Below are 26,501 nucleotides of genomic sequence, written 5' to 3' on the forward strand. Positions count from 1 at the left end.
ACGCGTGACCTCTACGTCACCCCGCTTGGCTTTTACTCTCCGTTTGAAATAACGATTGGTGCTCTTATTTTGAAAGGCGTATAAACGTTGTGCCCGAGCGAGTTCCGCTCTGATCAGCTGATGTCAGTGTAAACAGAAAACAGAGAATGTGTGTGTGCTTGGGTGTGTGTGAGCTAGAGTGGGTGAGACTGAGACAGCTGTATTTCGCCATCAGCCAGCTAACGTCCGTTGTAGACGATAAATGCGGGGCGTGCGGTGTGTGCGTGACGGTGTGATGTGTCGGGTGATGGTGACCGCGCGCTGTGTGCTGCAGTAGCGAAGTTCGGCTCAGAGGGGCTTAAAACGTCACATGCAGCCCCACAGAGGGCCCGCGTGAGACGGAGCAGCTGGATCTGACTTCACGGGACCGGACCGGTTCGAGCGGTAAGTGTCCGGATCTCTTCTGATGGGTTAACAGCTGCCTTGAACCTGGCATTGCTTAACACAATTGGAAGCTAAATGTCTTCTTAAGTCAGAATATGGAAATGCAAATGTTGCTAAAAGCTAACCAATAAGATCCTTTATTCTATTAAAATATGAATGTAATGTATTCTGTTATAAGTTCTGCATTTACACTGTAACCTAAGTAAAGAATAGGCCAACAGAAGTAATGTAAGCACCATGTTCTCAAAATTTCAGAAGACACAATGCTCATTCTGAAATGAAATTCCATCGTAATTATAGATGACATGTTACTGATATTTTTTGTCTCGTGTTTTTGCTTGTCATCATGTTCTGTTTGGTTGCTAAACTGTGGGTCACACCCCCTCCAGAGGGTCACAAGATACATCTGAGGGGTCATGAGATGATGGGGAGAGGAAGTGATTGGTCATTTGATGGCTTTGGGCCTCAGTTATTAAAATTAACACAATATGAGAAGTTTCGAGGGGAACTGCCTCTGTGTGTGACTGCTAACTGGGAGATCAACGTAGAAAGTGCTGATTTTCTTTAACGTTCAGAGAAAATGGTAGAATATTCCCACTGGGCATGTGGCGGAGTTGAAGTATGGATTACAGTAGCATGAAATAAAATAAAGCACAAGGAACTCAAACATTTTCTTAAAAACCGCGTTTGTAGAGAAAAATGTGCATCATTTTCACTCGTTGGGTTCTTAACAGTGTAAACCATATGTGTTTGATAATAATTAAACTACTTATCTGGCAAGACATCGACTTAATATCATTTTTAGAAGATGTACCATAAAAACAGGTCTGTTAGCCATTTGACCAGGTAATAATTGATTATTTAACTTTCAGCCCTTAGAATAAAAACGCATCGCTGTATTTACAAAAAGAAATGTAAAGGATCTCCTCAAGATCTGTTTCACAAGCTTACAGTGTGATATGTTAAAGTTGAAAGTAAGCCTGTAGCAATCCGATTTAACATCCTGATAAATAAATAAAAGTACATGTTAAAAAGTGACAACATTGACCTCAAAGAGAACTCTGCATTTGTCCTGATGTTACTGCAACCACATACAGTTCCAGTCTATAAAGAGGGTTTTGAAGGTGTTTCCTGCAGCTAGACGCAGACAGTAGAAAGACAGGCTGAGTAACCGTTAGTGTCACATGCTGTCCACTCCCAGGTAAACCTGTTTCAGCCTCAGGTGATGCTTTGTTGTCAGTGCCCTGACTTGTCATCTTGTTTATTAATCATCCTCATAGCCATGTGACATGCCACAACATTGCTTCAAGTATTCTCTCCGTGTCGTCACGCGGCAGCATTTTGAAAGCAAATACAGACCGTCATGTGGACTCGCGCTGTATAAAGGGGAAAGACGGGACATGTTTCCTTCCTTTAAAGCTGGTCTGGTCACTGCCCCTTTTTGTAAAAGTTTATCTTTCTCTCCTCCTGGTTGACAGTTGCTTTTTCCTCCTGTTGGATATAAGCCGACTCTTGTGACTCTTTCGTCACACGGCCTGCTGGGTTTTTCAAAGATCACCAGGTGTTTGTTTGTTTGTTTGTTAGTTTGTTTTTTTACTATTTTTGCTATCAACCACTTGACCAGATAATGATTGATTACTCAACTTTTAGCCCTTAAAAGAAATACACAGTACTACTACAGTTACCGCATTTATTAAATTAAACTGGCAGCTCGTCCAAGCTGAACTCAGAAGTCATTTTAAAGGTGCACTACGCTGATTTTACACGTTAAATTCAGATTGCTGAGAACAAATCCTTAAAGTAATAATCCTGATGTTTTCACGATGATGTCATCAGGGTTATTTCTGCTTGGGATTTTAAAACTTCTAAATCCCGTGTTACAAGGTAGCCATTGTTTGCCAGGTAGGGAGGGTCTGTTGAAGGATACTCTGCAGGTGCATTATGGGAAATGTAGGAGTCAATGTCTCTGGAGGTCGAAACCATAAAATCTTGTGACTTTCTCGGCCTACAATGATGAGTTTTCTCTCGTATGGAGCCATTTTCTGTGGTGGAAAATCAGCGACTCTGCCAAAGTACAGCAGTGGTCCTCAACCTCTTCGAAGATAGCATACCTCTCCATCCCTGCTACCTCCGTTCTAAGTTAACATGTCTTTTCAGCTAGTGCCCAAAAGTCTCAACTGCTGCCAGAAAACTTAGACATTCTTATATTCTTAGAAAAGATCATGACTATACTTCAGATAATCCAGCCTTTATGGCATTTTTTTAATTATTTATATTATTTTGATGGCAGTATATATACAAATACTGTATATTCATGTTTTTTGCAAGTATTTACTTGTAAAGTTTTTCTTACATAGTGCTCAAATGTTGCCTCTTGATAAAAAACAAGTGTGCTGCCACTGAAAAACCCATAGGCTCATCAGCTTTCATGCCATTTCGCTGAAAGCTCTAAGTGATTAGTAATAAGCATCGCCCTCCTATAGCTTTATAGCGCATTTCTTTGCAGTGACTCGGTGCACGTGTGCCTCTGAAAGCTCCTCTTTAATTACAGTTGACTCACAGAAAAGAATAATATAATAAAAAGCATCTTTTCATGCATTTAGCCATTTCTCCCCTGCAATTCCCCTGCAGGGGTCCATGGAGGAGCTGGAGCCAGAGGAGCAGTTCCTGCAGTATGCCAGGAATGGAGATCTGCCAGGGATTCAGAGGCTCCTCATGTCCAAGATAAGGGAGGAGACGCAGATCAACATTAACTGCAAAGGTACACATGAGTGAGTGACGCATGGGGATAGCTTCTATTAGTGTGTAGTGTATGGTGTAACACAGGGCGGACTGTTTTCTCAGGTAAGAAGAAGTCTAACCTGGGATGGACGCCTCTTCACTTGGCCTGTTACTTTGGACACAAAGATGTAGTGGAGGAATTGCTGAAGGTAGGCTCTCCTTTTCTTAAAAAAACAATTACTTTAGTCTTTGAATAACTGCATGGCTGATGCATCTGTGTTTTTACACCCTTCAGGCTGGGGCCGACGTCAACCTGCCCAATAACATCGGAGACACACCGCTGCACAAAGCTGCCTTCACGGGAAGAAAGGTACCTGGATATCTCATGTGTTTCTCAGATTTTAAGTTTCTCTCTACTTTAATTCTGTCTTTGGTGATAGTATGGCTTTGTGCATGCATTTAATCATCCATTGAATCAATCAATCAATCAATCAATCACGTATTGATCAGGAGGTTGTCATGCTGCTGCTGCACTATGATGCATGTGCTACTGTCATCAATGGGACAGCACAGATTCCCAAAGATGTCACTCAAAACCCAGAGATCAGAAGCATGTTGGAAGGTGAGAGAGACGCGTCGTCATCTAAGAGAATTCATGGAAACAATCTCTGTTGAATGTTTTAATAGTCATGCGTACAATCTGTCTAAATAATACAAAGACACATCCTGCGTGTCTTCTTGTCAATCTCACACTTCTACTGACATCAGCGGCCGAGAGAACAGAGGAGAGGAAGCTGGAGGAGGAACTTCTGGAAGCTGCTCGAGAAGGAAACCTTTCAACTCTCACTCAGCTGGTGAGTGCCAGATGCTGATATCTGATCAGATTCCTTTCAGGCAAGCTTTGCCGACACAACCATCATCTTGGAAAGGGCCCAGGGCCGACCAGGCTCCTATTTCAATGAATAGGGAGAGAGCGATAACTTCAGTGGGACATATCAACTGAATGTATAGAATCGGCTGTCAAAGCTGATGATGATAAGAATAATAATAAACTGAGCGGTCCTGTTTGTGTACAGTTGGTGGCGGTAATGCATGCTGCTTTAGAAGTACCAAAGAAGAAGAAGACGAGCACCCAAACAGTAGCTAATGCAGCCAGCCAAGGCAGCAGCTGATCCTAGGTTAGATACAAGCGTTACCGCTTAGTCGAATGACTAGTCAGCTTCTCGTTTCTCACCACCGGATCCCCATTTCCTGACGCTGATATGATGTTTTCAAAACTTTGATCTGAAATGATCTCCCATCAACCTCAGCTGTGCTTTATTTTTATTGATAACTTGCAAATGATAGCATGCTTACAAGCTCAGCTATGATACTAAATGTGTTAAAGATTATAGCTGCTAAACATTAGCACTTAGCATTATCCCTGTGAGCATGTTAGCGTCGCAAAAACTACTGGCGTGGCAAGTATCCTCTCATATGCACAAGTCAAGACGAGTTCACAGCCGACTACGCCTTTTAAATCCCAGCTGTCCTCGAAAAACCTCATCGGGAGAGAAACTGCAATATTCGCCAAAAGAGTCTTCAAAACACTGCAGTTAAAAGTGTTGGAAAGCCATTGCGGCCTAAACTCTTCCAGCTTTTGGGTACAGAGTGAGAGATCAAAAAAAAGCCTCATGCTTCTGTTGTTAGCAGAATATTAAAGAGCTGCATTTGGGACCACACAAGCCATCTGTCTGTTTCCTCTGCATTTGCTGCAGCTCAGCAGGAAAAAGCCTCCAGACATCAACTGCACAGATCTGCTGGGAAACACTCCGCTGCACTCTGCAGCTTATCGAGGCCAGAAGCAGTGTGCCCTGAAGCTGCTCAGGAGCGGAGCCAGCCCCGACATCAGAAACAAGAATGGTAAAAAGCCAGAGCTGGCGGTCATGAACGACTCTGACTCAGAGTGAAAAATTGTTAATCTGCAATGAAAAATCTCAGTCCGAAAAAAAAAGAATAATACCGCCTAATCCTTTAACAAAACATACCTCTCCGTATTTCTTTAAAGCCGGTGTTGAGGGGACTGATTTTACAATATCTTGTACTAAAGCCTGTCTTGTCTCGTGTGTCCATAACTCACAGGCCAGACAGTGTTTGACCTTGCGAGCGATGCAGCAATAAAGCAGGTCCTTGAAGGCAACGTTCATCGAGTGAGTGCTCCGATCACAAGTCGGCTTCCTTTAGTTACTTTGATTTGTTCTTTGATTTGTGTTTTACTTTCTTCACGTTTCTCATCTGTGTCCCTTTTAGGGTATGACCCGCCATGTCAAGAAGTACGAGGGACTTCTCTTTAAGGTAAAGTCTGGGTAGTTAATATCGACCGGTGGCTGAGAGAAACCAGAATCCATTACAAAGAAATAAATTAAGGATAAATCTCTGACCATCACAGGCGCATGTGCCTTTTTCCTTTGCTTTAATAAAAATAAAAAAAGAAACAATGCTTTTAAATTTGAAAAAAAAAAAGTGTAAAAAAATCAGTCTTGAGCTTGTTCCCGTCATTGAAAAGAAAGAGCTGAAATGGATCTGAAACCTTGTTCAGAGGAGGATGAATTACTACACACTGGATTGAATTTGGACATTGATTAGTTTACTGCTTCAATAAACACCGGGACAATGATGAGTCAGTGACCTGCACCATGATTCACGGGCGGCACAATGAGGATGTCCTATCAGCATTGTAAGATACAACAGGCTTCGGCGAGCGACATTAACATAAAGTGATGGCGGGGCTGTTGTGCCAAAAATCCATGAAAAAAGAAATAAAGAATAATCCATACAAACGAGACGTAGCGTGACAGCAGGCGGTATTGTTTCACAGCACGCATTGACACTTTGGTGGGAGTAGCACAAGGGTTACTAATAACCTTAATAAAGGCAGGCATAATTAATGATGTTAATCCCACCTGTGCTTTTCCTGCCATCATGTGTCAGAATATCTGCAGTAAAAAAAAAACTAGTACATTTGCTGCTGAATGAAGCCTTTTAGCCGCTACGAAGTGATGAAGCTAACAAAAGTCTGACTCACCGGTTGTCAACTGTTTTTATAAAGTCGGTCATTTGGCGCCTATTTCAGGCAGGGTTACCGTCGCTACAACAGACATGAACCTCCGAGCTAGCACGGACACTCTGAAATTAGCAAGTGACTCTAACATTCACCTGGTTGCTAATGGTACGAACATAAACAAGCTAGCAGCTGTAACCGTTCGGGCACTATCACTACATCCTTTGTTCAGTGCTGCCCAAGACGATTGTGATTGCTTTACAAAGAAATGCAATTGGTCGATGACTATAGTTAATACTATTGTTGTTGCTAAAGGTCAACTTAATCCTCTGTGGCCACTTTGTGCAGAAGTAATTAAACAATCGTAACATTGACTTATCATCACCTTTTTAGTGGTTGTGGCTAAAGTGTTAGTGAGCACTGAGCAGTTTTTTATAACCAGCATAAAACCAGCATCTTTAGCATTAATTTGGAGTGGTGTTTGTGTCCACCTCATGTATGTTAGTCGAATATCCGCTCTCTTTCGAGCTCTGTCTCTTTAGCAGCTAAATGACTCACTACGTTCAGTAGAAAGTCGCTATTCGTAGTAATTGGTGGTGTGCGGATCAATCCAGAAATATCGCTACCTCTGATGCCAAACTATTTTGTTGAAGGTTTCATTTTCATATAAAAAGATTTATTAATAAACTCATTTAGTTTGGGTAAATGTGTGCTTTATCAACAACGAGGACACAGTAGAAAATATCTACCCTATCACCAAGATACCTAGTTCATTGATAGGACCCTACTTCCTCCTCTGCCACCGACAGGGAGTTGATATTCATGATGGCTCAAGTGTGATTTCCCAGCAGCGACGGCGCTGTGTGTCACAACTCAGAGCACGTTGAGGCAATGCAGCGGCGGTCTGAAGGAGAGGAGAGGAAATGTTCTGTTAGGGGCGAGACAGATTTTAATCACCTTTAGCGGTGACAGGTATTATCCAGGTAGAGAGAGAGTGTGTGTGTAGCCGCTGGCGACTTTAATCACTGTCACAGACTGAGGGAAAGTCACTTACGTCCTTCTAGACCTCAGCTCGCGTGCTGTCGTTCAAACGACAGGAGGTCCCTGCAGTCTAAAAGCTACAGAGGGTATAAAATACTGGCAAAGAAAGGATATCGTTGTTATTGCATAGCAGTAACCCAGAAAACAAAAATAATTTGCTGAAAGACGCTAAAATGCTCCCTAGAGCTGAGGGGAACAGCAGACTGAAGTGGTAATACACTTTGGGTTTATGACTAGTAGCGACCGGTAACATGTATAAATAGACTCATGAGCCATTATTGAAAGAAGAATATCGATTATAGCATCTTTTTTAAGGATACAAAAAACAACAACTCATCCTGTATCTCTCTGCATTACAGAGCTCCATTGCCCTGGCGCACCAAATGTTTATCAATCCACAGTCGAGTACAGTCCCAGTTGTAATTACTGCCTGGATGCTGATTTGAGAGCTATTTAAACGTCAAAACCTGGCACTTATTTGCAGCTTCCAAATTACACTGGGAAACCCTAAAAACTGACTTCATTCCCACTACCTGCTGAGATAATCAGCTGGGACAAAAGACCCACACGGCTCGCTCGTGTGTGTGTGTGTGTGTGTGTGTGTGTCTCTGTCTCTTCAGCGGTTGGAATGTGTTTTTATATGCGGTGTGAGTGGATTTTTTCCCAATTTGCTGTATTTTCTCAAGGTGCTGCTCTTTCTCTCTCTCTCTCTCTCTCTCGCTCTCAGCCGCCACCACTAAAGTTATAGCGGTCAGAACAATAAAGCAAAGAAATCAGACCTGTGATTGTTTGCTCTGTGTCATCCTGCAGAGTTCACGATTCTTCGGCTGGCGCTCCTACTGGGTCGTCCTCCAAGACGGGGTTTTATCCTGGTACCCAAAACAGTAGGTGCCATCTTTCAGCTCCTGGAATCAGACATTTTTGGAAATATCTCGGCGGCGGATAAATTGAAGTCCTGTGCTCCTTTTGATTAGAAAAGTGTAGGAAGTGACAGATGAGTCAGAACATAAAGGGTCTTCAATACCCTCTATTGAAAATGTGTCACGTAACCTCTGTCTGTCTCGTTTGAAGGTCGGACGCAGCGGCTAATGTCAGGAGACAAGGCTGTAAGTCGCTCACAGGCGCTCACTGTCTGGTAGGTCAACACTTAAGAACCACACTCATTTGTTTTAAATGTGTGTATGTGTTGCTTTTGTGCGAGTGAAATTTTTCCACAAGAGATTATTCTCAATTGTTCTCATCTGTTCAGATTCGAGCCAAAGACAGCTGCTTTTTTACCCTCAAGTGCTTCGATGACAGCGTGCATCACTTCAAAGTGTCGCCTAAAAACGACCCGGAGGCGACGAGAAAGGTACGATTAATTAAAAAAAATAATAATAATAAAAGATTGCATCGTCTCCTGAGCTTGTTTGACAAAGTTGTTAAATTTTGCATTGCTATGTGTCCAAGTTAGTCATTCTCTGGATTTGTCGTGGAAGGTTCCACCTGTAGCACCAATGAGTGATGAGATGAACGCAGAAGAACCAATCAGGCTCCACCTCTTTACCACACTGCCTCTGCAGGAGGCTAAAGAGCTTAAAAGATCGGGAAATGTTGCTCAATGTAGTTTTGTAACCTCAAGACGCTGACATCAGTTAAACAAAAAATGAAACTCTCCACTTGTTTCAACAACAACATTATTCTAGACTCATCTTCTGAGGGAATTAAGTTACTTGAGGCCTGAAGGCAAAAAAAAAAAAAAAAAAAGCTGAGGAGACTGGACTTGTTGTCCCACTAATACTGTGAAAACGCAATAATGTTTGTTGAGTTTTGCCCTTTGAGGCTCTGCCAAACTGTCAGGAATCATTAACATTGTGTGCCTGCAATGTTTTCATAACCTGAAGCCGCTTTCAGTTGTGACAGCTGGCGCCAGAATAAATTCAGACAGAAATTAGCCTTTGATTATCAAATTAATTAGTCTATGTGTGCAAGCGAGTGGTTCGGTAGGTCCCCCTCTTCATATCAGCATATCACTTATCTTCCTGCCTGCAGCCATGCAAATGATGCTGACTTACAATCACCATCACCAGCACTGTTTATTTGTGTGCTTCTGTGGTTCTCCTGCTTTTATCATCAACAAGGCTCCTTTTAGTCTTTTCTCAAATATTCAAGATTCTTGTTATTATGTCTTCATTTGTCTATTTTATTTGTTCTCATAAATAAATATTTTTTGTATGCCCTCTGCACAGTTTTAAAGAAGAGGTTGGCTTTTTTAGCTGTAAAGTGTTTTTGTGCAAATGTTCCCGCAGCTTAATGGTGACGCCTGTCATTCACGCAGTGGTGCATGCGTCTTGTTAACACAGCAGGGACACTACGCTCCATAATCCTCAGAGTGCGATCGAGCTACAGCACTAAAACTGAAGTTTAACTCTTTATTGAGCCAATTACAAGTTTCCTCTGAGGGCTGAGGCCTTAAGGTTCTGTGTCTAACATGACACACGCTTGTGCCTGGTTAAGCCTGACTCCCACTAATGCTTGTGTGGTTTTTTTTTTCAGTAGAGCAGTTTCACATCAGATCTCTAATTGCGCCATTCTGCCTAATCCTTGTACTTTTTGCGGAAGCACTAATGATGAGGCAGCGTAGTCGCATCCAGGATCAGGAGTGCTCCTGACTTTAACAAGGAGCAGGGGTGAAAAAACAGACGGGAACTCATCACGGTGCTTTTTGCACAGTAGCATCTTTGTTTTGAGTCTCATTGATCTATTTGACACACACAGATGCTTTGAGTCTTTACTTGCAAATGGCCACCAAATACGCCATTTCCAGTCCATTGATCCTTTTTGACTGGCGAGTCAAAGACGTGAGACCTGACCCGGACATTCTCCAGAAGACTTGAGGCTTGGCTAACAGGCATAGTTTGGGTGTTTTGATGTGGGGTTTGTGCTTATCCCTAGTTTATTACCTGTTAAAGATGATGGTCTTTTTCTGGCTCTGCGTTGTACTGGCACAGAAGCAGAGTATCATGACGCTGTAGGTGAAGCCAGCAGCACCTATAGCTGCCTGAGAGACCTCTGCGCCTTGTGTTGCTGTTCCTTGTACATGTGGCGTAAAGTACAGTCGGCTGATGTCACAGCTGCACTCCCGCATAGGAATGTGGAACTCGTACTAAATACATTCTAAATATAGCATTCACTTAAACCTTCAGGTGGCTAAACACTGACAAGGGATAAGTATCTCAAACAACCCACCGATCTATCCCTTTAAAAGACCACAACCTTGACTTAGACTTGGTGTAAAACTTTAAAATTAACTTGAGACTAAACTTTGACTTGCTTCAAAGACTTGACCTGAACATGCCCTTTAAGGAAATGACACATAACCTGGGACTTTTGCTTTAAAACGTGAGACTTGAGTCAGACTCGGTCCCAGGTTCAGCTTTGATATAATGTTTTTTTTATAATACCTGTTAATTAAATTTGCCCTACGGGGGATTAGTAAAGGTACATCCTATCCTGGTCTAAGTTTTAGCTATCTGTGTTGTCAAGGCTGTGAAATCTCTCAGATCAGAGATGGAGGCGTATAATTCCCGGGGCATGCTGTGTTAAATAAATGAGTGTTTGAGTTTCATGACCAATCGAAGAAAAATGTGTTCCCGTCTTCCAGGCTTGGCTGGACTCTCTGGAAGAGCACTCGGCCTTCAGCACACACTACTGCTCCCAAGAGCAAGGCAGCGAGGAGGAGGAGGAAGAGGAAGTGATGTCACTCGGGCAGCTCACAGACTCACTACAGGTGGCTGTAAACAAGAAAATCCATAATTAGCACGTCGGCGTAATTATCAGTAGTGTTTCCTCTGAACTAGAGAGCCTCTCGGTCCGCCCACCCGCCGCTGCTGTTGTTTACGTGCCATCTCCTCTCCTCTCTCCAGGCAGCCGAGGCCAGCCACAGGAAACTGGAAGAGGAGGTGGCAGCTTTCGTGGCCATGCTGAAAAATGACGGGCTGGCAGAAAGTAAAAAACTTAATTTCTTCGTCTCATTTCAGTATTTTGTTTGTATTTTTTTTTTTTTTTTACATACTTTCTGTGGAGAAACCTCACGGTTAGGAACCATTCGAGAGTGGAAATGAGAACTGTACTCTATGATTAAAATTACAAGCATCATCAAGCACATTTAATACATGGTGTAGAAGAGACGATGCCTGAAATCCTCATAATTAACACTCTGCACCATCTGTCTCTGTCATTAGAGGTTTGCTGTGCCTGTGCGTGAAAAAAGACAACTTGAACGTCATTTTGTTTATTTCTGTTTCATCAGCAGCTCGTTTGACTTTTTCATCCCAGTCGTTACTTTGTGCGAGTGGTCCTTCATCGATGTGCGTTTTCCCCCCTCAGGGTTTCCATCTGCAGTGCTGCAGAAAATGCAAGAAATCCACGAGTTGTCCAGCGAGACCAGCTCCAGCCTGAGCGTCTGTCTCGGCTTCTTCTCCAGACAGGAAGGGGTGAGTGTCTGACTGCCTGTCAGCAGCCATTCAGTCAGGTTTTTATCTATTACGCCATTGATTATCAGCATTTTACAGTCCACGGCCTGCAGCAGAACTCAGGTTATTGTGCAATTTCCCTCAAATGACTCAACTCAACGGTTTGTCCTTATATCAGAGATCGTTTCGACAGATCTGCAGAGACCGATTTATTCTCAAGTGGCGGCTGAGAAAGAAAATATTTTTCTTTGTGATCTGAGAGAAACTGTCTCTTTCAAAGATGCAGGCTAGAAATACTGTAATCAGCAGCACCCTTACTGTCCGTGACCCTCAGGTATATACTGATGTTTTTTTTTTTTTATGAGATTTACATGTAAAAACAAAAAGTGTTTCATAAGAAAGTGGCGACACAATTCACACCATCTCATGAAAGCAGCTCGGTGACGTGCGGTGATTATAAGCTGTCAGATGGGTTTTCTTTGTGTGTGATTCAATGGATTTGATTATAATGGAAGGATTCGGTGAACCGATTACGTCCGTCCACGAAGGAAAATAGATGCGCCACTTATAGCTCATAACAACCGCCGAGCCTATACGTAAAGTCTGAAATAATGAAAACCATAATGCATAAAGCACTTGACTGAACACAGTTTCTGCATCTGAGTTTCTGGAGGGAACTTTTCACGCTTGTTCTCGTGTGAAAATGTCTGAATAGCTTGTAAACTCGAAGCTCATCCAGAGATGGATTCTGACCTTGGAATTCTTTGTAGTGAAATGGCAGTAGTACCACGCTGTACATGTAAAACCACAGGTTACTTCACCACGCTGACCTCAAGCCCAGCAGCACTGCGGTCAAGTTGCTGTCGGACTAAGCAGCAGACAGTGGTGGACTTAAAAAAATTAAAAGGGCCACCAGCGGGGAGAAAGTTGGGATATATTTCTGGTGAACAGAGGAAGCTTCACCACATTTTGTCGACCGGAAGGGCAACCAAGAGGGGCGATCACCTCCCTGTGTCCACCAGTGTTCACCAGTATGATAATGATGCTGTTGTGAGTGTTTATGGATCAAACAACCAGACAGGAAATTGCTGTTTTGTGAAATGAATTAATTTTACCAGCCACGTCAGATGGCCATTATTTTTCTGGCTATTGGTGAAGAAAATCTCCCAGCAACTCGCATATTTTAATGATGTTTGGATGGTGGATGGTGCTTATTTTGTGCCCTGCCTGATGAATTAAGATATTGCCTCATATTGATGCAAAAATGGCAAAGCAAGCCCAAGAGTCTACGGCCGTGATAGCAGCTTTCTGGGGCTGTACTTAGCAACTCTTCCTTGGGGATCATGGACGTGTAGGACCACATTTGACAGCAACAGATCCAGCGGCTAAACATTTCACCCATGATTCATGAACCTCATGGTGGCCCGAGAGGAAAAGGTGGGGGGGATCAATAAAGTAATACGGATTCGCCCTTAGGGGGACAATGAACAAAATGTAATCAAAATTCATCCGACAGGCGAGTCGTTGAGAGTTTCGGAACAACATTGCTATCACTAGAGCCATCACTAGCACGGTTAAACACTTAATGTTGACATAAATGACTCCTGCTCATTTATTTTCAACCCTTTCTGAACCAGACTTCGATCTGCACATCAGTCATCACCGCTGTCTGCTCATTGATCAAGCTGACATATAGTAGTGCTGCTGCTTTTGATGCGCCGCGGCGTATTACTGCAGCGATTGAGTTGTTGAATGTGTAGACAGAACGATCAATGCACACATTATTTACACATGCCGTTCTTTGATGACGGCCGTTTTCCGCATCTACAACAAGGAGTCTGCAGCCCCACGTGGCCGAACACGCGGACAAATTTCTCAATTAACCAAAGCGCTACTGAAACCAGAGGGTGTCCTCAGTAACAAAACTTTACCCTCACATTTCCCTTGGAACTACAGATGGGAATTTCTGCTGCTCGTCGGGCCCAGCAGCTGCCAAAACCCATTTGAATGTTCTCGGTCTAACAGCCCGTCCAGTGCTTTCAGCTTTCAGGGCTCACACCTGTGCAGGGCCTCGATCGCTCAGCTGTGCAGCCTTTTGAACTGCGATCTGCAGAGGCAGAGCGCACGATGAAAGGGCTGCGCAGGATCTCAGCGCTCGAGCCATGAATAGGCCCGGCCTCAATAGGAATAACTCAAACGTGCACTGTATGTCTCAGTGTGCACATTATGCTATACACTCTGAATGAAGCTGCAGAGGAGAGACGCCGACTCACTTCCAGCTCTTGAACCAACCGTGTCGGGGGGGTCAAGCAGCGGGAATTTCCGCTTTAAAGTTCAGGATTGCACAGTGACGGAGTGTCTGTGGTCTGTTATCATGCAGCACTTATCCCGGCTTCACCTCTCCTGCTGTGGTCCTGGTTATCATGATGTCTGAGAGTCCAGAGTAGAAACACTTCCTCCTCTGTGGCCTCAGACTATCAAGAGAAATAACGAGGGAGAAGTTTCAGCTGATAAATGAGCGACTTTCATAACATCAACACTCATGTCTCGTGTTAGCGGCAGCTCCTTCTGACGTTTTATACCTGAGTCCACTACCCGTCATTTGATCCCCTCTCGTCCACGGGAGTCATGTTCCTCCAGCAGGCCATCTGAGGCGGCGGTGGCGGTGGCGGCAGCGGCGAGGCGAGGCAGCTGTCCTCCATTACAGATAAACACAGCTCATCCCTGTCAGCTCCATCCCCGTCTCTCTGTCCGTGGGTCTGATAATGAGAGGACGGCGCAGAGGGGTGGATCAGTCAGTCAACAGGCTGTTTTATCTGCAGACCCTCTGCCATCACAGCCAGACCCACAGCCACACACATTTGTCTCTTTGTAATGAGCGAATGGGAATAAAATGTCAGTCGCTATGGAAACACTTATATGCCTTAACTGAAGGGAAAATGTATGTTGGTTTGTGTTTCCAAGAGTGAATAGTCTCTAACTGTTTGTGTGTGTGTGTGTTTGTGTTTGTGTGTGTGTGTGTGTGTGTGTGTGTGCGTGGCTGAGCTCAGGTGCGCAGTGTGAAATTGGAGCAGGAAGTGGAGAAGAATAAGATCCTCTCCGAAGCGCTGCAGACTCTCGCCACGGAGCACCACGAACTTGAGCAATCCGTCGTCAAGGGATCCTCGCCGCGCAGCGCCCTCAGCGAGGATGAGTTCCACGACGCCGTGTCTGGTGAGTTGACAAGTGATCGCACACGCTCAGGAGGACGCAGGAGATTCTGTGACAAGCTCCCGCTCACACCAGCCCGCTCTGTCATTCACCCGTAGGACACTGGAATACTTTTACCCGCCGGTGAATGTCTTCGGTATGTTTTTGCCGCTCCTCAAGCGTGACGTAAGCGCGAGTGTCGCCTGGTTGTGTTGAAATAACTTGACGGCTTTTCACGTGAATGAGTGTGTTTGGTGTGGATTACCTGCATGGTGTAGTAACATTTGTTGAAGCTCGACCCCGGGACAGAAAATTTGACTTTGATTTTATCAGCTTCACGATTTATGTCACTTTTTCTACAGATGAAGTGTTAGCACGGATATATCAATGCTAAATATAAATTAAAATGCTAACATACATAGATCTGCAGAGTCTGATTGTGAATATGTTTTTGTGCAAATAATATTTTTAATTTTTTTTCCACTACTAATTAAATTGAATACTTTTAGGACTAAGAAAAGTTCCACTTTTTGCATTTGTGTAGGTTTGATTCAGTGACTGCTTTGTTGTTGTCGTGTCCGGTCTTTCCATTGCGGCCTGTGTCTGACACTTGATGCCGATATCGGTATAGATATTTAGAAATACCATTTACCAGTCTGGTAACACTTAATGATAACCGTCATAAATAAATGGTTCATTTATGTTTAATTTAACTTAAGTTAATGGTTGTTTAACTCTTAACAAACGGATGTAATACTAAGTAAAACTATTTATAAAGAAATTGTTTTTTGTTAAGTTGCATCTGATGTTTATAATTCTTTGTAAATGATTAATAAATCATGTGTAGTTCCTCTATAAACATTTGGATAGCCTTTATTAAGTTGCGAGTGATGTTTATAAGTCATGTATATAATATCTTACTATAGCATAATAAACAGTTTAGAAGGCAATTATTTGTTAGTTAACATTGAAATGACTATTTCGAGGCTAGTTTATTTTTTTAAATCACTTTTAAAGACGTATTTTCACCACTCTCCTTTTTAATTACACTGTACTTCGTTCCCGACATTGCACTTGCACTCTCGCATGGCTCTGTTTGAATGAACCCTTTGCTTTATAAACGTTTTTATTTTGGTGTTATTATGGTTTTAATCATTGTTTTTATTTCTCTTTTATTACTTTGTTTTTGTGTTTATTGTGAAGCACTTGGTTTTGATAAGTGCCATACAAATAAACACATTATTATTATAGTATTGTGAAGATATGATATTCTATAAGTCTTTTAAAGAGTCCCTACAGATTACATTTTTCATCTCCTATACTAATCAAGTAGAAGTCAGAAAAATTATGATTGTTCATGATTGTTACATTACATACATTTTTATCTGAAGCAAAATGCTGTTCAGTGACTGTTACTGTCATTCACACAGTATTGATACTTGAGAATAACAAAAAACTGTTCATTGGTCGATTTTAATCTGTCTATGAAACATGTTACATGCACAAACATCTTTGATGAGGGGCGTCATTTTTTATGACAAAGACGTGTGCTCAGCAGTAAATCTGACAGCGGTAAATAAACTTGCTGTCAGGTACGTAATGACAACTGTCTCGATATTAACTCGGACGTATCTTTGTCTGTTCTGAACTGAATGTTGTTATTTATCACATGACAACATGCTGAATGCTGAAAAACAGTCGTTTTCTTCTACCACCAGTTTGAACATTGACCAGAAACGTAGCGAATCAGCCTTTCAAAACACGTCGAGTCCAACTCTTGACTTATCTCCATGTGTCCGCCCACGACAGAATCGGACTCTGAGCTCTCCCTGAGTGGCTTCGAGACGGTGGCCAGCCGTTCCTTTGACGAGGACGAGGAGGAGGACGAAGGCTCTGTCATGTTAAGCAGCCCTTGCAGCAGCCCCACCAGCATGTTGCAGGAGGATCACCATGGAGACAAGGATGGGGCTCAACCCAACGGGATCACAAAGCACAGGTCAGCAGCGGGGCTTTTTTCTGAATGGACTGCTGACCCCCCCCCAAACACCCGTGCTTTTATCCGCTCCCCATCACGAGATGAACAAACCCGACAGAGGGCTCGTCTCCTCGTATCGCACTGTTATTCTTGCATTTTCTTTCTTGCTGTCATGTAACCCAGATGTATTAGTCTCAGGCTGCGGTCTGTTCCCCAACCTGCTCGCTCTGTTTTCTCAATGATCTTTGTTTTTGTATTTTCATGTCATCCCTCGGGTCTTTTCCACTTCATAGTGTGAATTATTTAGAGTCGGGCCCGGTCAGGTAAACAAAAAGAAAGAGTGTGTATTGAAAGAACTCAGCTGTTAAATATTGATAAGGTCACAGTGCAATGCAATAATCAGCCTGCACTATTATCCCACGCTGGCTTCGCCCTCCAGGCAGCTTTGGGGTGCAGTTCAGACTATTTGCATGTTTTTTTAATTGAATTATTATCATATCAACCCCTCTCATGTTCTATGTTCTGTGATTTTAAATATATAATCCTAACACAGACCTGTTTAACTGGAGTAAGACAGTTTGACCCGGCTGCTTCTGTGTTACATCCGTAAGTGCCTCTAATGGATGATTCCAGGGCTGCTGACCACCTTTGATACCGGTGTTGATTGTCTCTCTGGGCTTTGTTCCAGTCCGTCACACAATACATTACAGGCTTTTGTTGACAATATTCACTTGAATAAGATATGATGCCTGCAGCTATTATATGTCTGATGCATTAACTCTAATGAAAAGTGTCTATTTTTAGAGCCGGAGGACGAAGTCGATGCATTATACACACCTTATAGAAGTGATCCAACTGTGTGTTAATGTGTGTGTTATTTTAGATCCAGCTTACCTGCACCAATGTTTTCAAGAAATGACTTCAGTATTTGGAGTATCCTGAGGAACTGCATTGGAATGGTGAGAATATATGATGTATAATTTATGTTCGTATGTCATTTTTATCAGTTGGTTGACCACAATCATTGATGGTCCCCAGAGGATGACTCCTAATATTGTTTAATAACTCATGACGATGACTCTAGCACCATCAGCTGGTTGTTGTGTGATTTTTGAGGTCAAACTCGGGACGACTTTCAAGTAAAATGTCATGAAATTCAGTTCAAATAACCCGATCCCCCTCAGGATGTCCCCCAACATTGGTGATTAAAGGGTAACGCCACCAATTTTACGCATTAAAGTGTGTTTACATGTGTTTGGGAGTAACGTTGCATGTGTGAAAAAAGTAGTATAAAGCCTTTTGTTGCTCCAGATGAAGCTGCATGTAATCTGATAATTGCCTCCGATGATGTACCTCAGTGGCATTGTGGGTAATGTAAGCACCAGGTTACTGGTCTAGCACTGACACTGGACAGTTTAAAAAACAAATTATCAAATCAACCATACCAGAAATATGATTTTTTTATTGTATTTCATGCATTCTTCCTCCTTATAAAAATGCTAGTACTACTTCTTTCACATTTGCAGTAGTACTCTCCTGAGACCTGTGAACACACTTTAATGGTAAAAAATTAGCAGAGTTACCCCTTTAAGTGATTTTGTATCCAGACCTAATGTCAGGTCAAAGTTGTAAACTGTCTGCTACTTTGGTTTATGACCAAATAAGTGTGTCTTATCTGTGTTTTTATAAGAGGTCACTCCACCTGAAACTGCAGTTTTCCTCAGCTTTCAGGAGCTTTGTAACAAGTTTAAGCTCCATGTTTAGCGTTATGGCTACAACTTTTCTGCACTGACTCATGCTTAAAGTTCACCTCCCTCATTTTCAGTGAAAAATATCAACAACAAAAAAATCCTCTGTATATTACCTGCTCAGCACCAAACAGCAGACAGATATAGTCAGCAACTCGCAGGTGAACATAATGAAGCTTTTAGCCGCTAAAGAGCCAGATATTTCCATCGGGAGATGGTAGAAACCAAAAACAGAGACAAAAGAGAGTTGATATTGGACCAAGATTGATCAAGAAGCCAGAAACATGACTGTATGCTAACAAGTTTAGCTAATTTGTTTCTTCAGCCTTAGGTGGCCAAACAAATCAGTTATTTCAAGTTGAAAAGGTGAACATGATGAACATTATACCTGTTTAACCTTAATATGTTAGCACTGTCATTGTGATAACATGCTTGCTTTAGTGTTTAGATCCGCAAAAGTACAATATCAAAAAGGAAACATGGCTGTCGACTCTTTTGCTCAACAGCTTCTCAGAGAATACGAGTGAAATGTGAAATGTGCTGAGCAGCTTGTAGAATATGACTGTGTACGTTTCTGTACCTGCAGATTAGAAAGAGCTCGAGCTCATAATCCGCATATGGAATGTCAAAAACCTATTATTCCTATTAATCTTATATTTGAACATGGGATTTCACAGTGGAGAAAACCCTGCAGTTACATGTATTCATTGGCAGACTCTTGTGGAACAGAACTTTACTAGAGATTTGAAGACCAATATTCCCAACGGCCTTTTCGACCCCATCATGAATGACTTTTTTTTTTTTTTTTTTTATGAAACCCGGTCCCTCTTTTCCTTTCAATGTCTTTTTTAGGAGCTCTCCAAGATAACAATGCCGGTGATTTTCAACGAGCCGCTCAGCTTTCTGCAGCGCCTGACAGAGTACATGGAACACACTTATCTCATCCACCGGGCCAACACCTCCTCAGACTCAATTGAGAGGATGAAGGTAATGTGCATTGTAACATCCTACAAATGACTTAAATTGCCTCAAATTCAACCGTACTTTAACTGGAGTATATCTTTTGAGTTTAGCTTGTATGAATTGGAGTGTGTGTTTACTCGGCTGTTGGCAGTGTGTGGCTGCGTTTGCGGTGTCGGCTGTGGCCTCCCAGTGGGAGCGGACGGGGAAACCCTTCAACCCTCTGCTGGGAGAAACCTATGAACTGGTCAGGTAAGATGAATTATAGAATATATAATATATATATATACTCAATAAAATAATGAAGACAAATCATGCTCATTTAATGCTAAAACATCAGTTTTCCCATACTTTTCAGTGCAGCAGCTTTTTATTCCCCTTCTGTCCGAAAGGCTCTGTTTTAGCTCCTGTCTCTTTAAGAACACCCGGTCTGCTCTGATTGGTCAGCTCACACACGCCTGAGCCAGAACCTCCTAAAGCAACAGAGCAGCTGTTCTTAATCAATTCCTACGTGACAAACTTGCTACTAGGTTTAAATTATGCAAATCTGACATGATGACGTAGTGTGATGTCATAAAGTCACAGAATTAACGGCAGGGTGACAGACGTGGCGTTTCAGGAGCAGTGTTTTCTGTGGGAGAAAGCAGCTTCTGTTGGTGTGGACTTTGAATTTTTCAACTTTCAATATATATTTTCTTCTTCATGCACAAGAACATTTATAAAAGACTGAAGTAGGGGAAAAAAGAAAAAGCCTAACATTGCTCTTTAATCCAACACGGCTGTTGTTTTTTGTTCATCCTCTAACGTTCCACTCCTGCCGTCTCCCCGCTCATCCCAGAGACGATCTGGGCTTCAGGCTCATATCGGAGCAGGTGAGCCACCATCCTCCGGTCAGCGCCTTCCACGCTGAAGGCCTGGAACAAGACTTTGTGTTTCACGGGTCCATCTACCCCAAGCTCAAGTTCTGGGGCAAGAGCGTGGAAGCGGACCCGAAAGGCATCATCACGCTGGAGCTGCCCAAGTAAGAACTTCTCGCTGAAAAAAGAGCATTAATGTCATTTTTTGAATCACGTCTCTGTAAGTTCATAAAGTTCCTCTGTGTCAGTTGTATTTAGAGTGTGTGCATTCTGCTTAAAAGCAATCCAACAATCTGGCATCATGCTACCATAACTTTGTTGGACTCTCAACAGTTGAAAAAAAAAGACAAATTCCTCGTCCTTGTTGAAATGTGGTGACTACGTTACCCAGAATGCTCCCGCAGAGAGTTCTGTCAAAGATTCAGGGGTGTCATGCTATTAGCAGCTGATGTAACCTCGAGCTGCGAGCCTCAAACATCTGGTCAGCACCCTTCCTCCTCACTCCACACCCCCAGATGTTTCCATTTTCAAACCTGTAGTCTTCAGACCCAACCACACTGACTCGTGTGATATCTGTAGATCTGTAAACAAGCTTTAATGTGGAAAAAATAGGGAGAATTCACCTTAAAGTCTTTATTTTTTTTTTATTCCAGGCACAATGAAGCCTACACATGGACAAACCCTACATGTTGTGTTCACAACATCATCGTGGGCCAGCTGTGGATCGAGCAGTATGGAAACGTGGAGGTGATCAACCACAAGTAAGAGAACAACAAATACACTGAATATGAATCTAGTAGAACAATCCCCGCACAGTTGTTGCAAATACTTTGAGGAAGTTTGAGCAACAAGGAGGGAAAATAGACAGAGCAGATGAGGAAGTCCTGCGTGACTCAGCGAGCAGAGAGTGAGAGGATGATACGCAGCTTTTCTCCTTTTTTTTTCCACCCAGAACTGGTGAAAGGTGCTGCCTGAATTTCAAACCGTGTGGCCTTTTTGGCAAAGAACTGCACAAGGTCGAAGGGTATATTCTGGATAAAAGGTACGTCTTAAACTGAAATAAAACGCCAAAGTAACGTAATATTCTTGTCTTGAATGCTGATGGGAAATAGTGGACAACCCTCTGGATTTTTTCCCAGGTGACTCCCGTTTTTCATTGCCTGCTCCTGATTTCCTCCCGGCGTCACAATCCTCCTGAATTTCTGCAAATTTATGACAATTTCTTCAAACTATTTTCTCCTTTAAGTCATCAAAACCTTGGATGGGCAGAAAAACTTGAGAGCAGTAAGAATATTTGAACAATCTTTAGACGCCCCGGAGACACGCAAAGTTCTGAAGGAAAGGTTCTTTCAAATCTGCCGAGTAGATTTTTATTCTGTCAGTCACGGAGGTCACAACGCATCAATCCCCATCAGGAGGCTGATAAACACTGAGCAGTGTCGTGCACAGACTCTCTAACGGATGAGTGGGAAAAAATGAATGAATGAACAGTGACAAATATTACTTTAAGCCGCAGATTTACGAGCCACAAGTTTATGCCATCGGGAGAATTATCCTGCACTGTTCTCTCAGAATTAAAAGTAAAAATTAAAGTGTTGCAATTTTACTTATCTTTGGTTATTTTTAATCCTTAAATGTCACTGAAGCAGACAAAAACAACAAAGCAGAGCAGATGGTTGAATCAAATAATACAAGCCGTCACTGGCACAACAGGGCCGATGACTCAGCGTGGATGACTGGACACAAGTTGTGTCTGACCGCGAGAAAAATACGGAACATGTAACATGAGACATTAAGAGGCTCGGAGGAAAAAAGGAGAAACAGGAACTTTTGTTTGTTCTCTCGGCGTGACGTCTAATTTTGCCTGAGCGTGGCATTTAAAGGTCTTTTTAACCAAGAATGTTTTTGTGTGGCTGAATTTGAATTTTTGAACAATGAACCAGCATGTCGCCACACATGAAAGTGCCTTTTTTTTTGTTGTTTTGATGGGCTTTTGTTATCTATCTAAGCGGAAGCACCGGAACGTTGTTTTTTTTTTATCTGTCAAAGCTCTGAAGTTGAAACCAACCAAACTTTTTTTTTTTCCCCGCAGCAAAAAGAAGCTGTGCGCTCTCTACGGGAAGTGGACGGAGTGCCTGTATGTCGTTGACCCCGCTGGATTCGAGGCACACAAGAAGAACGACAAGAGGGGGGCGGAAGAGAAGAAAGGCAGTAAAGCGGTATGAACTGATGAGTTTTTTCAAGCAGCACGTCAATAATGTGATTTTCGTGGCTTATTTGAATGGAAATATGGGTATTTTTCATTGCCAAAGACATGGAGTCGAATAAAAAGTTTGTAAAAATGAATCTTGCGGAGAACACGATTGATATGTAGACTTTTCAGTGCAGCGTGATTTCTGTTTCTGGTGTTCAGGCGAGCAGTGAGGCACAGGAGGAGGTTCCCTCTCCAGCTGCAGACACGGTGGAGGTGATCCCGGGCAGCCAGCTGCTGTGGAGGATCGCACCCAGACCGGCCAACTCTACCCAGGTCTGACCGACTAATGTGCGCCATAAGATAACACTGGAGCGTAGTCTTAAAATCAGGATGTGTTTTGAGTTTGAACTGCTCTGATATGTTTACCTGCAGATGTACAGCTTCACCAACTTTGCGATGCAACTGAACGAGATGCGGGGGGACATGGAGGGAGTCATTCCTCAGACCGACTGCAGGCGGAGACCCGATATTCGAGCCATGGAGAACGGTGACATCGGTAATAATCGCTCACAAGAAAATAAATAAATAAATGAATAAAAATACCCTCACTGCATCTGAATCTCCACAATGTTATATATTTCAAACAGACCTTGCCAGTGAGGAGAAGAAAAGGCTTGAGGAGAAGCAGAGAGCTGCTCGCAAAAACCGCTCCAAATCTGATGAAGAGTGGAAGACGAGGTGAGAGTCAAAGTGTTCTCCTCTCTTACTGTTAAAGTTATGTCAAAGTTAGCATGCTAACCAGCTAGCCAAGGCCTGTCCTGTCTGATAATGCCATTTTACCTAAAGGGGCTAAAGTCTGATAGCCCTTGTAGTGTCAGCTGTGAGATTTATTAAACATGCTTTCCTGAATAAACATAAAAATACAACTTGACACATAAACTGAGAAAGATGTGAAAATATTTTGGCTCCACATGATACCCAACTCTGCTGCTCCTGAGCACGACACAACAATAATCATTTAAACTGACTTTATATTCAGGTTTTATTTCTGTTTTATAAGGAATTGTTTGAAGTTTTGGGAAGTACATGTTTTGGCTAGCTGCTGGTTAGCTTAGCTCTGCTCAAAGACTGGAGAAAGACATAAACATCTGGCTAGCAGTCTTATTTATCAATATAAAAAGGTTAATTCAAAAGTTTTAGAGATGCTGACTGGTATGTTTACCGAAAAGAGTCGAGCTAGCTGTTTCCCCTATTTTAGCTAAGCTAACTGGTATTGACCATACAGACATGAAGTGCTATCAATGTCTGCATCTCATCCTCAGCAAGAAAACCTGTTTGTATTTCTCTTTTCTTTATTAAAGTTTGAACATCGTCCACTCAGATTATCCTGTTAGATTTGCCAGATCTCTACTTAATATTCAGTTTTCATTGTACCTAAATGTTATCTCTGTTTTACAAGTAATTGTCCAAAGTTTGAGGAAGTACTTGGCACACTGAATGTAAAGCTAGCTGGATAGCAGCTAGTTAGCTTAGCTCCACTCAAACATTGGAGACAGGGGTAAACAGCTAACCAGCAGTCAGGTTTATTTTTTATAATATTTAGTTATTTATCAATTTTAACGGTAAATAAGTTAATTAGACAGCTCAACAAGATCTGACATTTAGATTATAGTACGCTTTAAATGGGGTCAAGCTAGCCATTTCACCAGTTTCAGCTAAGCTAACTAGCAGTTGTCAGTAGCTTCATGTTGAGCATATAGACATGAGGGTGGTACAAATCTCCTCTCTGCTCACGTTCTCCTCTGTTCTCTGTGCTAAACCCAACTAGCAGGTCGACTAGAAGGTTAGCTGTAATATAAGTTTTTTTAATGCGCTCTTCTTTGTGGCTAAATATACAGTTCATATCTTTAATGCTGCATTTGTTCCACTCCTTTCTCTACTGTTTCATGCCTTGTTGTTCTGAAATACTCAAGCTAAATCTCCATTTTATCTATCTTGTCTCGTTTTCTCTGTCACATCCTTGCTGTGATGTGAAGGAGTCCTGCCCTGGGTCCAAGGTTAGAGCTGCTTGAATGACGTGCCTGAAATGTGTCGTGTGCTGTGATGTGATCTTGTGACCAAACACGTTTATATCCTTCTTTGACTTTGAATCCACTCCCCTATAACTGCTGTCTGTTAAGATGTGAGAATCATTGATGAAGGAATCAGTTTGGAGACGATGTGATTAATCTGCTCTCAAACCAGCATGGCAGCTCCGCTTCCCGGCACTAGATGGAATAAAAACACCACAGGAGTCCAATCCCCCCCCACCCCCCCTCCAAAATCATGTCCCTTCCTTCTAGAAATTAAATGTTTAACAAAGTAAACAACCAGTAGAGGTAAACATCCATGCAAATTACCCACAACCTTGTGTTGAAGCATGCCCGACCTTCCTCCCTCCCTTTTCTCTGATTTGTGTTAGTTCTGATCATCTGGCTGGTGTCATTTTTGGTTGGAGCTTAAACTGAATGCTAATGCGTCTCTGCTGTGGTTTTCAGGTGGTTTCAGCAGGGCCAAAACCCACACACCAGCGCCCAGGACTGGCTCTTTTGCGGTGGATACTGGGACAGGAAGTACAGCCAGCTGCCAGACATTTACTAAAGGACACTTCCTGCACCTGTAGGGAATTCTGCACCGCACAGTGTCCTCAGTACGGAGCAGCATTGACTGTTTTTTAAATGGAATAGCTACAATACATTATGCAAACATTGTACCTAAACTGCGTGGCCTTAATCAACTTTATGATCGTAAAACTGTGCGTAAACATGTCAATAATCCACATTTAGCATTTCTGAAATGTAAAGATGTCTGTCGACGAGCCGTTGTATTCACACTGAGACGGGATTGTTTCTGCTCACGATGGACTTTTAGCACAGCGGGGAGCTGCTGATGCACAAGGGGTTCATGATTTTAGTGTCCTCTCTTCTTTTAAATGTTCATTATAATGTTTTGATCCTGGCTGTATATCTGTGTATATATATATATATACTTTAGAAAAACTCCGACCTTCAGTGACCTCATCATGTCGTTCGCATTTCCTCTGGACCCCAAACTCAACAAAACCACTCGCAGTCAGTTAATAATGAGGTTCATGTGGATGTTATTTCTCCCGATGTTTTCTGCCTTGTACAAAAATGAGCCTTCATAAGAAATCATACTGTGTCTTTTCTATATCAATATCACACTTACACTAAGAATACTCTGTTCCTGTTTTCCTCGTGTTGTTCGCTGGTTTGTCTGCCGTGTTCAGTATTTCATAGAGCAAACACGACAATTGATCTTTGTGAAGAGGTTAATGAATATTTTTGCTGAAAATCTAAAATGTGTGTATCATACAACCTGTAGCGCAGACTGGACGAGGCTGAGTGCAGATTAGAAGGTCACATGATGTTTAAAAAAAAAAAACTAAGCGTTTTGCCTCAATATAGACTGTTGAAAATATTTTATTGGAAACCGAAATAAAGCACTTCAGTGTATTCTCGTGTGTTTTCACCATTCATGTAAAGTAAGCCTGGGAGACAAAGTTCAGAGGAATCCGAAAAAAGTGAAAACTAATTTAACAGTTCAAGTTGCAAAGTATTAAATAGAGACTAGATAGACTGTGGGCCTCATTTAAAGATTTAAACTTTTAACATAGTTTCAAGGTCATTTCTGATTGTGTGCTAGCATTTGATTCATTAAAGATGCTGAGTGGAAAAGAACACACTACACACATTTGTATTATTTCCAAAGTTAAGCCTTTAAAAAGTGTAATAAGATTTAAATTGCTGGAAAGAAAGAAAGAAAGAAATGAAAGAAGAGGGTGTGCGTCACTGTCTACAGGCCCTATCAAAAAAAGAAAAAGAGGCTCGGGCTTAAAA

The 26,501-nt window shown here is 42.3% G+C and overlaps 1 protein-coding gene across 4 annotated transcripts; it reads left to right on the plus strand.

Annotated features, from left to right (window-relative positions):
- Positions 1-97: 97 nt before the first annotated feature.
- On the plus strand, positions 98-26,342 carry osbpl1a (oxysterol binding protein-like 1A). Of its 4 annotated transcripts, XM_030433010.1 has the most exons (29): positions 98-423; positions 3,055-3,184; positions 3,268-3,353; positions 3,440-3,514; positions 3,655-3,766; positions 3,913-3,998; positions 4,902-5,046; positions 5,266-5,333; positions 5,434-5,478; positions 8,036-8,109; positions 8,297-8,360; positions 8,475-8,576; positions 10,869-10,994; positions 11,131-11,212; positions 11,594-11,700; positions 14,730-14,892; positions 16,678-16,864; positions 17,727-17,802; positions 19,444-19,578; positions 19,706-19,803; positions 20,390-20,572; positions 21,062-21,169; positions 21,361-21,450; positions 22,501-22,627; positions 22,822-22,935; positions 23,035-23,158; positions 23,250-23,340; positions 24,639-24,659; positions 25,140-26,342. In XM_030433010.1, exons 2-29 carry the CDS (start codon positions 3,061-3,063, stop codon positions 25,240-25,242), a joined length of 2,916 nt encoding a protein of 971 aa, XP_030288870.1. In that variant the 5' UTR covers positions 98-423; positions 3,055-3,060; the 3' UTR covers positions 25,243-26,342. The 4 variants fall into 4 exon arrangements, with proteins under 4 accessions (XP_030288870.1, XP_030288871.1, XP_030288872.1 ...); XM_030433011.1 differs by lacking the exon at positions 24,639-24,659; XM_030433012.1 differs by lacking the exons at positions 98-423; positions 3,055-3,184; positions 3,268-3,353 and having other exon boundaries at positions 3,713-3,766.
- The last annotated feature ends 159 nt before the right edge of the window (positions 26,343-26,501 follow it).

The sequence above is a fragment of the Sparus aurata genome, chromosome 11 (genome assembly GCF_900880675.1).
Source record: "Sparus aurata chromosome 11, fSpaAur1.1, whole genome shotgun sequence".
In the NCBI taxonomy this organism is placed as follows: Eukaryota; Metazoa; Chordata; class Actinopteri; order Spariformes; family Sparidae; genus Sparus; species Sparus aurata.

What these genes read in the sequence shown, in the direction of transcription:
- osbpl1a (XM_030433010.1), top strand. Translation starts at nt 3,061, where the DNA reads ATGGAGGAGCTGGAGCCAGAGGAGCAGTTCCTGCAGTATGCCAGGAAT. An exon ending in ACTCAATTGAGAGGATGAAG is followed by an intron (nt 19,579 to 19,705) that starts GTAATGTGCATT and finishes GGCTGTTGGCAG; the next exon opens with TGTGTGGCTGCGTTTGCGGT. An exon ending in AGTCCTGCCCTGGGTCCAAG is followed by an intron (nt 24,660 to 25,139) that starts GTTAGAGCTGCT and finishes TGTGGTTTTCAG; the next exon opens with GTGGTTTCAGCAGGGCCAAA.